Source organism: Aulostomus chinensis, chromosome 16 (assembly GCF_037954235.1).
Source record: "Aulostomus chinensis isolate RoL2024-O1b breed Wild chromosome 16, RoL_Achi_v1.0, whole genome shotgun sequence".
In the NCBI taxonomy this organism is placed as follows: domain Eukaryota; kingdom Metazoa; phylum Chordata; class Actinopteri; order Syngnathiformes; family Aulostomidae; genus Aulostomus; species Aulostomus chinensis.
Window position 1 is genome coordinate 9,397,187 of NC_141335.1, and position 15,227 is coordinate 9,412,413.

Genomic DNA, 15,227 nt, shown 5'->3' on the forward strand with positions numbered 1-15,227 from the left:
CCACTCAGGCCGCAGTTGTAACTAGAATCACACTCATACAGATCGAGTCTGACATCTGCGTGTCCGCAGAGCACGTCCAGCCCTGGTCATTAGTGGTGTGGTGGGAGTAGCAGGCTTTAAACTGACAGCAGCGAACAGCAGCACAGAAACCTTGAGGGTATAATAACACCAGTGGACAGCATGCGAGCCACAGATGCAGAACAATAATCCCAATAACTACACCAGTTTGTTATTGCAGTGGGAAAAATCTTCACACAGACACTTAGAACATACAAACCAAATGATTAAATTACACAAATAATTTTGAAAGAAGTTTAAACACTCATGTTTAGTTTCATTGTGTTCCCTAATCAGACATTTCCCCAGGAAGTAGCGAAATAAGGAGCAAAGGTCAGGGTTCATTTACCAGGTTGTCCAGCATCCTCATCAGGGACTCGAACTCTGCTTCTCCTACTTTCCACTTGAACTCGTTGTCCATGACCACCCCGGAAGCAGCCACTCCCTGGGTCAAGGGTTTAAACTTCTCTCTGTCCAAAAGCACAAGGTTGTCCACGCCGCCCGAACACCTCAAAGAATTCACCTACACAAAAGAATTCAAAATCATGACTATTTGGGTCGTATTTCTGAAGATACTAGACATGCATTCATCCATCCATTTTCTACTGCTTATCCTGTTAAGGGTTGCTGCGGTGGGTTGGGTCGCCAGTCCATCGCAGGGCCAACACATAGAGACAGACAACCATTCACACTCACATTCATACCTCCAGTCAATTCAAAGTATCCAATTAGCCTCGTCCCCTCTTGATGTATTTCGACTGTGGGAGGAAGCTGGAGTACCCATCAAGGCACGGGGAGAACATGCAAACTCCACACAGAAAGATCCCGTGGCCGAGATACTAGACGTGCATTCTATAAAACTTAATTGAAAAAACAAACATTGCTATAATGTCCATATTTTCACACCTAAAAAGAATTACAATAATGTGGAAAATGAGAAGTCAATGAGTGTCAAAAACTATGAAAACATGAATAAAATCCAAACAAAACAGGACACGCCAACAGATCCTCCCTGACAAAACAGGAGTGACGCAGTAACACGGCAGGGTTCCGCCTGATTCTGACAGTGAACATTACAGTTTGATATAGTTTGGTTCAAAGAGCCAGCATGTTAGACATTGGCTTCACTTCCATTTCAGGGGAGCAAAAACATTCTCAAATTTAAAACTCATTTATTCTCATTAATGTATCGAAACAAGTAAAAATGTGGCTTTAACCTGAACTGTTATTAGATTTTTTTAATGAGCAAAGCAGAGATATTATCACAAACTGAGATTAGATAGACCGATAGATGATACTTTATTAATCCCAAAGGAAATCCAAATTTTCATACCTGAATTTCACAAGCTTGCTGTGAGTGGTAGACATAGTGAAAAGCTTCTTCTACTGTTTCTCCTAAAGCAAGAAGCCCATGATTCCTCAAGATCATCACCTGAAAGAACAAAAGAAAACTTGATAAGAAAAAAAAACCAAACCACTTAAATTTAAAATCAATATCCAGTTCAGCTAATGCATTAGAGTACACTTGTGTGCCATTAATCATATCCACATTCATCAATAGACGTTCCCTCTGCATAACACTGATGAAGAATTAAACACAGTATGTAATTTCTTCCACTAGGGGTCTCTCTCAAAACAATAACCAAGTATGTAAATTGAGGAGGTTTAGAGGAAGTGAATAATCCAATGAGGTGCCATTGTTGTTGCAGGAAGCAACTTTATCAGACCTCTGGAGAGAAATATCCTAAAACAACTTTATAGCGTGTTGCACACAGTTGTTGAAACTTGAGGGGGTCAATGGGTCAAGATGCCAATGGTGGTCGACCACACCACAAATGATAACACATGTGACTCAAGTTAGGATCTCTCTGGGGTTTGAATATTGTTCAAAATATTGGGTATACTGCAAGTACACAGCTCAACAAGTGACATAACTTAAGAGTAGTTGTTTTGAGACATTCTAATGCGGAGAGTTATATATGGAATTCAACCTCCAATCTCAAGACAAATATCAAGCTTCAAATCTGATGTATTGTTCATTGCTCTTTTCTTAGTCCCACATAGACTCAAATTAAATGACAGGAAGAAGCCTAAAACCCGGGGGGTGGGAGGACTTGCCAGCAGCACATTTCTTAAGTGTCAGGGGGTGAGTCTTATTGACTGCACAGCACTGTACCCACCAGCTTTTGTTACACACTTCTATTATTCTGGACTGTGACTGTGGGCATTTGTTGTTCTGCAATACAAATATGACAATCGAGAACCAAAAACTTGCAGCTGTATGCTTGGTCAAAGTCACAGTGACCTTGACCTTTGCAGTTCATCCTTACCCTAATATGCCGTCGTAACCGTGCAAGGTGCACATGGTCATCAAATAAAACAGGCAAATATCAAATTTCATGGCACTGTCCATGCTATCAAGAATAAGACTATTTATCATCATGTTAGGAGATCGATTAATACCATGCTGTAACCCAAAAAAGGGGATGTGACCAAACCACGTGCTTGTGAGACCAACTGAGAAAGCCAGCAGCACCAGTGCTACCAGTGGAAACTGTGACCCTGACCTTTGGCCAACAAATGTTTTCAGTTCATTTCTGAGTCCAGTCCCGTGGGACATTTGTGTCAGATTTGAAAGTTGAAATGATTGATATTCTCTCGAGGAGTTGCTGAGATACAGCAACCGCAAAACATAACAAAGAGGTATAATTATTTAAAATTAAAGTGGTGTTGGACTGTGTGATAATGTCAGCTATTCTTTTTGCTTCATCTATACCCTAATGTAGTTGTGCTCTTTCACAGTCAGAGAGAGAGAGATTTCCTTATTGGATGAAGTAATAAAACACTATATTTCCTCACAACATCATTCAGTAGAATATCTCTTACATATAAAGGCCTACATCTTTTAATTACTCACTCCAAACCTGTAGTTTCCATACCTTAGGTCAACACAGACACATTTATTAATGTTGTGAAAATGAGCCTTCCACTAATGGAGTCCCTTGGTTTGACAGTACCTTGGCAGTAGGGCCCAGAGCCTTTTGAAACTCCACCTTCTCCTCTTTATTATCCAGGCTGCCATGGTAACCGAAGCAGCTCACGTCTCCCAGAAGCAAAGCCTCCTGGGAAATGGGCAGGATTCCACACTTCATCGAGGACACCTGTTAACACGGGATAAAAGCAACTGAGACTGTGACGCACCAATATCTAAACAGAGACACATTTCTGCTGTCAGGCACAAATAAACCCTCCACAGCAATGTGCATCACATGCTGAGCATTTTACAGCCCAGCTTCAAAGGAAATGGTAAAAATGCATTACAGGGAGTCTGCATCTAAAATAACTTAGCATGCAGGGCACTGCTTTTCTTCCTCTGGTGCAAAATAAGCATTTAGCAGCAGCTTTCATGCTTCGATTAAGACAGAGCTTCCTTAATATTGGCCTGGAGCGTACTCACAGCAGCTGTAGCAGGGGTATGTATGTGGATGATGCATCTCACATCAGGGCGCATGGAGTAGATGGCGGCATGAGGAGAAAACCCAAAGTGGTCAATAACCAGATCAGTGGAACCCTGGTCCACAACATCACCGATCATGTTTGCTTTCACCTAGAGAAGAATCACAAATTCCAACTGTTTAACACCGATGACAATAAATAATAATATAATACAACAAAATGACATTAACATACACCTTCAATGACATGATGTTGATGTCACGCGCTTTGGGAAATATAGTAATACTGCAACAGCTGTAACTCAGCAACTCAACAGACCAGTAAATTTAGACTGCATCCAGAGTAATGATACTGAGAGCAGACTGTTATAAAAAGTCTTAAATGGGAAAATTGCCGAATGGGGAGCACATCGCTCTATCTACAAACCTGTTCCAGTTTTCATCACTGAACGTCCTCATTCCAATTTTCTCACAGGCGTAATCAATGAAAAGTTTAAATATCCTAAAATTGGATTTCACTTAAGCTCCTGGGGAGATTTCCACCAAATTAGGTGGAGGAAAGTTAAAATTGCCAAGGAGAAATACATGGAATGAGCCTGTAGATTTGTTTAACAGTGAATTAATAGTGAAACCCATCCTGGTCTGTTTACATTTTAGCGGTTGCTGCCAGTAATGCACCACTGAGACTGAGCCACAGTCAAATTAGAGCTTTATTTTATTACCATAATAAGAAATTAATGGAGGCAAAATGACAAGAAAGAGGAAAGACAGCTCTCGATAAAAAAGTGGGCTGATTTAATACACCCTGCCAAAATATCATATCATATGAAATGCAGTAATCTCAAAGAAAAGAGTCATGTTGCAATGCACTGTGCTATCAAAAAGTATCATTTAAAATAAAATAAAATTATCTCAAACCTTTCTCTCTACCTCTTCCTTACTTTTATTTTGAAAAGGAAATGTAATCCATTAATGGATTTACAATGACAGAGCCTGAACTTTCAACAAAAATTATGAGGTAGAAAAATACAAGGACTTAAATTCTGACACAATTAAGAAATTGCAACACACACACACACACACACACACACACACACACACACACACACACACACACACACACACACACACACAGCGCTTACCAAATTAGCTGCTGTCACCTCGGCGAATGATAGACCTCTTGGACAAATAAGCACATGGTCCTGCTCTTTGTTGACACGCACCTGGGACAACAGGAACATGTTTTAGAAATGTAATACTTATAAATGTAAAGATGATGTGGACATCAGTAAAACTCCAATACCCTTTTTCCACTGCACACAGCTGCATTTATGCAAGTTTTAAAAATCTGTGTTTTCCTTAAAGACAGTTGACCCCTTCCTTATTGCGAGTGGACATGTTGCCCTTTGTTTGTCTTCTAGTAAACAAATCCACGTAAACAAACAGTGACGGTGCTTCTGTAGTTACTGTTTCATATACTTCAGTCCAGTCTGTTTTTCAAACTCCACACCAACTGAACAACATTAGACTGCTGCTTGAATGAGGCAGCATGCCTAGCCCAGCCAAGCACCGTGGCCACTGCAGAGCCCTTTGACCAGGGAGTGAAAGTTCCCAGGCGGATGTCAGCAGGTGTTAGTGTGTTCTGTGGGCAGTGTAAAAGGGGCTAAACATTCAAGGACATTTGTGATCCCAGGGATACAAATATATGAGCTATATTGCCGATGTGGTTGCAATTGTGACTATTATTCTCACATTTTAATTCTAAGCAGGATGGAAAAAGTCCCTTCAAAAGCCCAGAGTCCATAGAGGACCAGACACATCCACCTGAAAAGTGGGTTAGCTTAGAGCTGAGAGATTCAGTTTAACTGTTCAATGGTCTAAGAAACTCTGAGCCACTGAGGAGCTCTCTTTCCTCTGAAAAACTCAAAAACCGCTGTGTGGGTTGATGTAACTGTGACTTTCTTAATTTCTAAGCTTTGTCTTTGGGGAAAATGTCTATTTTACATCTTCATATCTCAGGTGTTCATCACACATTTCAGTCTCGATTCCTGCTATTGGGAATCCGTTCATATTCACAAAACTGACTTTTCTAAAGCATTAATAATATATTGGTTCTGAAAATGCTGCACTATTTCTCTTTAAGCCTTCCAGAGGCTCCAGAATCACATCACATGAAGCCACACAAACTGTGCGTGGCATACATAAGCAGATGTGCACCGGCGCGTGATCAGGAAGTTGTACTCACAGTGATGTAGGAGCTTGTAAAGCGAGCCCAGCTGAAGAGGTCAATCAGCCGGTAGAGGCTGGCCAGCCTGCAGCGACTCAGTTTCTCCCCTTTGGCGAAGGATGGAGACTCAATGCCGAACAAGTCGTTGACTGGAGTCACCATCCCGAAACCTGACACAAGTCATCACATCATCAGTGACTTGGCTATGCACTGAATACATTCAACTTGATGTTTACATGGTTTGCTTTCCCGCGGCTCAGGAAGTGTGTACAGCTGGAGCTTAAAAAAAGGCTTTCTCAGAATCCCAAACAAGAACCTCTAGGATATTTTTGGACCGTGGGACCATTTAAGGACATCTAATGGCACAGGACCCTCTTTTACAGCCACTTTGTAAAAGTGGACTCTGATTTCATTTGCCACTGATGGGACATTTATGTTCCAAACATTTAGACTCAGGGTTCATACATGTTCTTACAAATACATTCCCATGACTCTGCCGCACCTTTACGACCGCAAAATCACTTATGTTTCATTTGTAAAAAATAAACAAAGATATCCACATCAAACATAGCAGCGTACACATGAATAAAATGTATTAAATAAAATAAGCATGTACAAACATAAGTTAAGATGAACTAAAGTGACTTTTCATAGGCAATTTTGAGATGCTAACGCATCTTTTCCTTGCAAGTCCAATTCAATTCTGTAGTTTTTAAGGGTTAAGTTCAACTCAACTTCCTAGTCATTTGACAAATGTTTGAGTCAACTCTCTATTCTTTAGTCTAAAGTCTAAGTCAAATGTCAAGTGTATGGACACCAGACCATGTCAAGTTTGTAACTAGAAGAGCAGGTTCAAGTCATCCATCTTTGGCTAAAGTCCAAGTAAAATGTTTGAGGGCCAATTGTAAGTTCAGCTTGAAATCTTTGAGCGGGAAGTCAAAGTCAGGTCTCTCTAATCCTCTCAGGTTTATGTTGGGCAGTTAGCAGTGGTGGGGGAGCGAGTCCAAGTCGCAGACTCGAGTCCTCATCCATCCCACTTATACTCTAATATTCAGGCATTTTGTGAAGCAATTTTCCATAACTTTTTATTTTTCAAAAAGATTTTAAAGTGTGGAAATTGCTATTTTCAAATTCCATGACAATGACTTTCCCAGGCTTTTCCTGACCATCTGAACCCTGAACACTTTTGATAGTCAAACTTTTTGTAATTGATCTATTCAGCTGTAAAGTGTGGCCTCCTCAGAAACACAAGGAACAGAGGTTAATATAACACAATTAGCATTGCAAAACGCTGTAATTCATTACCAAGACTGGTCATGAGGACTGCTGAATAAAAAAGCCTGACGATGAAGAATTCTGTCAACAACCATCTCTAACTTTTCTGCTGTTTCAGGGTTATTTGGTGTCACAAGAGTCTGAGAGCTCAGCCTCTGACAATGAAGATATTCAGGTTGCATACAGACACGCGGTGTACACACAGAATGTCAATCAGACCAACAGGGGAATCGATGGAGTCACACAAACACACACACGCACACAACCACTCACTTATGGGGGAAGTCAAGGGGCCAGCTCCTCCCAAAGTGCTCGCCATGACCAGGTCAGCGATCTGTCTCAGAGCCAGGAGACCAGTGGGAGTGTTTCCCTTTGTCAGCTGATCCTGAATCAGGCCTTCAAGTTCATCTTTAAACACCTGTAGACAAAAATAATAAAAGGTAAGATTTATTTTCTCACACCAACAGTGAGTTAAAGCCCCATTAATGAAACAACTCATATATACACAGCTTGACCTTAATCTCACTCCACACCTCGGGACGCGTCAGCCAGCACAGCTTTCAGACCCCTCTTATTACAAGTCACAAATCACAACGGACCCCTGAAGACCTTCTTTGTACCAATGAACCGTGTGTGTGCGCGCGCGTGTGTGTGTTGTATTAAACCTGACTATCAATTTCTTGCCTTCAGGGGTAGCCTGTGAATCTCAAAACCACACTATATTTGTCAGTGCTGCAGCTAGGCTCCAGCATTCTGCTTCATCCGACCACCGTTCCCATGGTGATGAGATAAGTTCCACTTGTTGGGCCTGTTATGCAATCACAGATGAGTGTGGGCTCCTCGTCTTATTTCTATGCACTTCGCTGGCATGCGTTTGTTGCACCTCCTTGTACTTCGAATTACCAGATAACAGTTTATCCTTCTGGTTTAGAGATATCAATGATTAGATATGGAAACTGCAACAACACAGATATTATGAGCACAAAATATGATCTGTTTACCCTTCCAGTTAAAGCTCTCTCTCTCTCTCTTTTTTTATAAACTTTACTTATTGTAATGAAATGACCAACACATTTCAGTACATCTCAGGTGCAGTTACAGAGTGTGGTTCCAGCTGTAAAATCCCTGCTCACTACTCACACATGGTAAAAGCGTGTGTGTGTGTGAGAGAGTGTGCGCACGCGTGGGAGGGCATTTCTACGCAGCTCCAGAATACATACTGGACTCTGCAGGATTTGAGTGACCCTCTTCTTCTGCTCCATCATGTTGAAGTCCTGCCTTAGGTCTGGTGACATGTTCCTGCTACGGAGGTACTCGGGGTCGCTCTCGGCAACGCGGTCAATGAAGCGCTCCTTGGAGTTGCTGCTCAAGAGGGGCAAGGTGAGCGACCCCGCTGCTGGCCTCACATCCACTAAACTCATGTTCCTTCACTGCAAATGCCTCGATTCTGCAAAAGATAAAACCGTCACAGTCAGGCAGTCAAGGCAACGGGTATTATTTCCACAGAAAAGATAAGGGTGACTCATGTAATTACAGGGATGGAAACAACATAGAACAATGTCATATGATTGATGTGTTTTTTTTAAGCTTTTTTTTCTGTGCATATTAAATCAGAGCCCTTGGGAAAATAATGGTACTCTACATTAAGTACAGTTTAATAACCAAACAAGTCCACGATGAAGTCTCAAGTGGGTTACAGCACAAATGACCACTTTATCTCTCTAAACAAATAAAGACCACCCCATAAAGTCAGGGAAGCCAGCAGCAGGCACCGAAAGCTGGCCTTATGTAAATCAGCTAGTTTGAATAGCAGTTAGCACCTTCACTACCTGAGTGTGTGGGGGGGGGGGGGAGTACATGAGATTCAGCCAGGACTACATTGCAATTGACCTACAAATTAAACCATTTCGACTCATTTAGTCATCATAAATGCTGTTTAGGCAGCCACCTTTAACTCAAAACACCCCGCATGGCATAATATTACAACTTTATAGAGTAAAAACAAGCGCGGGAATGGGGTCTTATTTCCCCCCCGAAGCTAATCGGTACTAGTTGATAGCGTTACTCCCTGAGTAGAAAACTAGTAAAACCACGAGAGCTGCACTAAAAGTTACCTAAAAACAAAAAGTTAGTGGCTTAACTACCTCCCGACGTCGTGATGTCGAATTTCCACGGAAGAGCCTCCAGAGATGTGGAAAGATATTATTCCGCAAACATTGTAAGGGGGGAAAAAAAAAAGAAAAGGTCTTGCGGTGCGCAACTTGATGCTGCTACAGTACCCAGAGCGAGCCGACTGCCCGCTGTGGGTGAGTTGGAGAAGAGAGGCAGCATGGAGGAGGATGTGGGTGTGTTTGTGTGGGAAAAAGGAAAAGTGACCATGTGACTTCACTTATCCACCCACCAGCTAGGCCTTTAGTATTCAGCGGGACAAAAGAATGGCTCGGGCTCTAATAATTCCTGCATGCATGGGCTCTCGATTTCAGCTCCTGTGAAATATCCCTGAAGGAGCTGGTCATAGTGCCTGGAATCTTTATTAATCCTCTTGTATGCGTGGTTCATTTACCTCCTTCATTTCATAAATAACCAAGTCTGTGTTCCTTCCTTCCCCACAGCCTCTGAAGATTGTGTTGTTCTTCAAAGCTATAAAGCCCAGCCATAGCAGAGCAGAGCACTTCAAAGTGCTCTCCTCAAAATGTGAGTCCCCCCTACCAGAAAAGTTTTCCCCCTTACTTGAAAAGTTTTCTAAAAACAGAGGATGTTTTTTGTTGTTGTTGTTTTTTTTTCCCCAGAAAGCAATGCAGCACAGATGTTCTCTCGAAGAGGAGATACAACCCTATTTCTGATTATTCACCCCTCTGTGACAGTGTTGGGCGTTCTTGCAAACACATCCAATTATTTTAGGTAATGTTTTATGTGCCTCATTCATCTGTGGCTCGCTACTTTTTTGTTAAGATTTGTTTATTGCAAGATATAAAATGTGTTTCTACTTGTGCACGAAGAAATTACAAGGAACGGAGAGGTTCATGTGTGTAAAGGCATATAACAGATAGATAGATAGATAGATAGACAGATGGATGGATAGATAAATAGATAGATAGATGGATAGATGGATAGATAGACAGATGGATAGATAGATAGATGGATAGATAGATAGATAGATGGATAGATAGATAAATAGATCCAAAAGGGAATTTTGGCTATTCAGTAGCTTTCATTGCAAGAAATTTAGAAATGAACAACTCACTGCATTCTTGACTATGAGAAAAATATCATTAATATAATAATGACAATATATAATAATATATCTAAAAATTTAACAATATAATGTAAGCCAAATGTAAATATACTAATACACACATATACTGCATACTAGTATGACAGTGGTGATGGCACATGTGAAGCTGTTATGACACAAGAAGAAAGTGAAAAATAGTCTACAGATGGTTAAAAAAAAAAGATTAACATAAAGACACAAGACATTTAGATGATTGGAAAAAGTAAAAGTACAGCGTCAGGTTCCTCCCCTAACACCCTCCCACCCAGCTCTCCTCTGTGCTTCTCGACTTCTTTTCTTTTTTATTGACGTGCGCAAAAAAAGGTCCTTAATTCAAACTGAAGTGACACAAAAGCAAAAGTTGGTCATGTAGTGATGGGGCGCAACTTCCAAAGAAGGCAGAACATTTATGAAGGGCTGACATATTCTAACACTATACAATGTTTGTTCACTTTTCTTGGTGATAAAGGAATTTATACAAAGCCACTCAAGGTCACCTAATGATAATACAGTGATAATAACGCCACTTAATGGAGCTTTGTGTTTGGTTACTCAGGAAGACACTTGATGCTGTTTTTCTTCAAGTGAATTAATTTGGCTCGCTTACTGTAAATGGAAAATAGATGGAGATTAAAGTCGAAGCCGCGCATGTTTATCCTGTCTAGGAGTGCCGGGATCCCTCGGCTCCTCCAGCCACCTCTCAGCTCTTTTCTGCTTTGCTGGTCAGTCTCTCCAGAGAATTTTGTAATATTTAAATTCACATCAAGTGAATGCAAATCTGTAATCTATCATTTTCTCAGCACAGCTACCCAAGCCAGCACGCAGAGTTATTACCCTTTTAATCACACATAATCTGACACACAAATATCTCTTCTTTGGAGGAGTAGGAGAGAGAGAGGGAGAGAGGGAGGGAGAGAGAGAGAGAGAGAGAGAGAGAGGGGCTGGACACAACAATTCCAGGAAACAGAGTGGAGTCTAGTGGGCGGAGGCACTGGAGTAGATAGGTTGATGTAATGAAAAGCAGAACTTTCTCACTCCAGAGCTGTGTGACCTCCTCAAACTGATAGCTCACCTCCCTCTCACTCTGGCAGTTTTCCCACAGAAACCACATACAAGTTTGAATGTCTCTCACACACACACACACACGTACAACATCCTCCCACCGAGCCCGCCCCTGCTTTCTTGCTGACTCTATCAGGTTTTCAGATAGGGCAGTCTGTCTTGGAAGCATTGACCAAATGTCAACTGTTATTAGCCAGCATCTCATTCATACAGATTACTGCTGAGAGTATTGATATCCACCGATTAAATCACACTTTGGGTTTTTTTAGTTTTGTTTTGTTTTGTCTCAAAGCTGGAAAAATCCAACTAACGCAGACATGCAAATGCTGCCTGAATACACACGTGACAAACGACACACTCGCTGATCTAGATATCGATGCAGTACCTGGCATTTTAGAATCATGAACATGATGGTGCATCAAGACCTTCCTCTCCTGGTACGTCGTAGCCTGGCATTGGCTCACCAATGTGGGAGAGCAAACTTTCTGGATGTGAAATGGACAAACTCTCCGATCATGGTCGTTTTACATATCAGGGTAGTATTATAAGTCATGATACAGTAGTTGTTATTGTACATTCAATCAAGGAATGGTTTAAAACAGCTTTACCGTATTTGGTACTTTTATTTTAAATTTCCAAGTTTACAAAAAAACCCCACAACACTTAACATCAGAATTGCGATTCTATCCGTACCGCTCCAACATCGATTTGTGATGTTGCTGTGCAGTTTTTCCTGACACAACTGTAGCCCACTAATCCTACAAATGGCACCATGTTTAATGCATGTAATATTCAGGGTTGACAATGTAGATTTGACTTTTTTCTCCCCCTCTTTTAATCACAATAAAATGTTTAAATTTAGAATCATGCAATGATATATTTATATATATGATCGTAATTGGACTATAACAAAGGAGGTTTTAGGAGATAGTACTTTGGTTTATTGCTTACTGTTCTACTTAAAAGCTGCTATCTTAAAGTAAGGCAATCAAATGGACTACATCTGCTTTAAAAACTGGGAAATTATTCAGAATAAAATGATTCATCTTGTCTCATTTACTTGAAATCTGTAGACTCTCCTGTTAGAGCGTCACAAACAGAGAGGTCTTTACACGATGACCCGTGCTCAACATTTAGCAGCATAATGCGTCAAAATGAGTGCATGAAACAGTGTTGTTCTAACAGCATATAATATTCTATATGCTCCAGACCTCCTCACAGTGTTCCTGAAGAATCACTGTATTCTGCTGATTCTCTCACATGATCTCTTCCTCAGTCCGGGATAAAAGCCTGCAGTGATGCTGCATTTAGCTCAAACGCTGCCCACGGAGCAGAGCTGAGAAAGCGCCTCGCTTACAAGTCTTTAAGCAAAAAACTTGCACTGCACAATTTCGTAATAAATGTGCTGTATATCTGAAGTTATCGCTAAGCTCATAAATGCTATTTAAACATAAGAGATGCTATAACAGTTGAGAAATAGTTTATTAACGTTGAATATCTTTATAACTTTTTAATAGGCTGAAAAAAAAGGGGTGCATCATTTCAAAATTGACTGGTTGACATGATTGTGGCCCAAAAATATCATGGGATATGACATCCTCATCATAATCATACCATTTCCAAAATGACTGACGACTAATATTAGTGCATGTCTTGACTCGTATTGGGTTAAATCCAGCACAGTGTCAATCTGTTCTTCGTTTTAAATGTATGAAAATTTACAGAATGCACAGAGAAAGCATATGAGTGCCACACTGATCACTTTTTAAAAATGAATTTCAAATTTGAACAGCTGGATGTTTCTTTTGGGGAAAAAAGTCAGGTTTCCTTACTTTCCATACCCGAATCCTTCTGGTAGGCCCCCCTTTTAAAATCAGATTGTGATAAAAAATAAAGTATATTGAATATCATGGTATATTGCGCAGTATTGTATCATGTCTTAAAGTATCATGTTGTTTTCTATACCTTATCACATTGTGTTACATCATATATCATACCATGTTATTTCGTATTGTGTTGCGTCATATCCCATCGTATATCCCATCATATATCGCATCGTATTGTATTATATCGTATCGTACATTCACATGTAAGAGGAAGAAAAACACTTTTTTACGAGAGGGGGCCTTTTAAGTTTTTGTCCACAGACTTTCTGTCTGTGGAATTTTGTTTTCACACGTTCCGAATTTAATGCCCCGACCATTTTCTTCTCCTCAGTGAACGTTACGCTCAGCTCCCATGAACTAGCTGCCATGTTATCATCCAGGTAATTTTAGCAGCGAGTCACAGAGGAGCTGAACACACAAGGAGCTTTGTTCTCTGTTGTGTCTCTGTTAAACTGGTAAAAGAGGTGTTTTCTTGTGGTTTATGATAATAAAACTGCTAACGCTGTGATGATGGTAATCCTGCTAAGAGACAGTGACAGAAATGAGTCTCATCTCCGCTTCAGCTTCATCACAGTGACTAACCAGGCAGTAACATTCACATCTAAAGATTTACATTTTTTTTTTTTGGTGATGATTCATTTGCAGCAAAAACATGACATCTTTGTCGGAGGTCTCTACCAGCAGGGTTGCCAAGGAAACCGACTGTAATGCTCTCGTCTCTTTTCTTGGGGGCGCAAAAAAAAAACCAAAAACAAAACGGAGACAAATGAACAGGTGGCAGATCGTGTCTACTTCTGCAAGCCAGAGGATTTTATCCGCATAGTTTATGAAAAAGAAAAGCCCCCAACTTATGCTCTCATGAGTGAATGGTTAGTCTGACTGATGCTTCCTTCTTGTAAATGGAGCACAAGTTAAAGGGTCATTGCCCTTCCTAATCACCCAGAACCCTTCTGTGTTGATTCCTAGAAGACTGAAATCACTGTTTTCCAACAGTGAAATATTAGCCATAATCACCACTAGAGTTTCACCAGCCCTCTGAAATATCCATTCCATGTAATTACACTTTTTAATCAACTCAACGACTCCTAACCCTGAGAACAAGCTAAATGGTATGAGAGCAACACGCCGACCTTCATTTCATTCTGTGGAATATGAAATGTCTAAATATTTGGATGTTTTAGATAAATTTAATCAGTTATGCACATTTTAGTCCCCCAAAACCTGGATGTGATCAAAGACCCCAAAAGCTTTCAGACCACATTTCACATCCTTTCAAACATTCGCAGAGTGTAAATGTTCTTGACCGTGTTATCCTTGGGACTATTATCTCAGATATTCTCCAGTCACTTTGAAATAGAGACAATATAATTGATATAAATGTACACATTGTCCAAGTCTTCACAATGGTCCATTTCCAAAATGAAAACAGACAGGCTGTAGCTGCTTGACTGAAAACAAAAACTTCCCTGCTGTGGTTTTCCAGGAATTCTGATAAAACACACTTTAGCATGAAGCCAAATACAAAACTTTCATTGGCGAAGAATTGAAAAGAAAATTTGAAGCATATAGTTGTTGTTTTTTTTAAATTTTTGCTACAAAACCGATGCTATCGTTTTGACAACTTCACACAGAATGTTTCCCCTCCCCAAACATGCTATAAATGGGTTCTCCTACACTCCCACAGCAGGGTGGGTGGCAACAACGCTTTGAACCTGAGAAAATTGACATTGTTACAGTTGGATTGGTGCCTTCAGAGCTTTTGGGTGTAGAACCGCACTAACACACACATGCACCTAATCATGCCTCCTCACAAACACACACACACACACACACACACACACACACACACACACACACACACACACACACACACACTTTTGCAATGGTGTGGAAAGAGACAGACTTTGTTTATTTAAGCAGGGGAGTTGGCTGTAGTCTCTGCTGTGGTTGTCTTTGGATGGCCTCCATTTTGGAGATGTAGCGGTTAGCAT

The 15,227-nt window shown here is 40.7% G+C and overlaps 1 protein-coding gene across 4 annotated transcripts in view; it reads right to left on the reverse strand.

Moving 5' to 3' along the window:
* The window catches only part of LOC147247406 (gamma-adducin-like), a 58,370-nt gene that overhangs the window by 5,950 nt on the left and 37,193 nt on the right, over positions 1-15,227 (reverse strand). For 2 of the 4 annotated variants that reach the window (XM_086180804.1, XM_086180806.1), the window contains 8 exons: positions 8,235-8,461; positions 7,288-7,432; positions 5,758-5,909; positions 4,655-4,735; positions 3,515-3,664; positions 3,075-3,218; positions 1,391-1,489; positions 407-580 (listed from right to left, as the gene is read on the reverse strand). In XM_086180804.1, the coding sequence (XP_086036930.1) occupies positions 407-580; positions 1,391-1,489; positions 3,075-3,218; positions 3,515-3,664; positions 4,655-4,735; positions 5,758-5,909; positions 7,288-7,432; positions 8,235-8,435 (1,146 nt within the window). In that variant the 5' untranslated portion in view covers positions 8,436-8,461. Of the gene's footprint in view, positions 1-406; positions 581-1,390; positions 1,490-3,074; positions 3,219-3,514; positions 3,665-4,654; positions 4,736-5,757; positions 5,910-7,287; positions 7,433-8,234; positions 8,462-9,128; positions 9,381-15,227 lie in introns of those variants that run through there. The other 2 variants (XM_086180802.1, XM_086180805.1) reach the window with 2 other exon arrangements.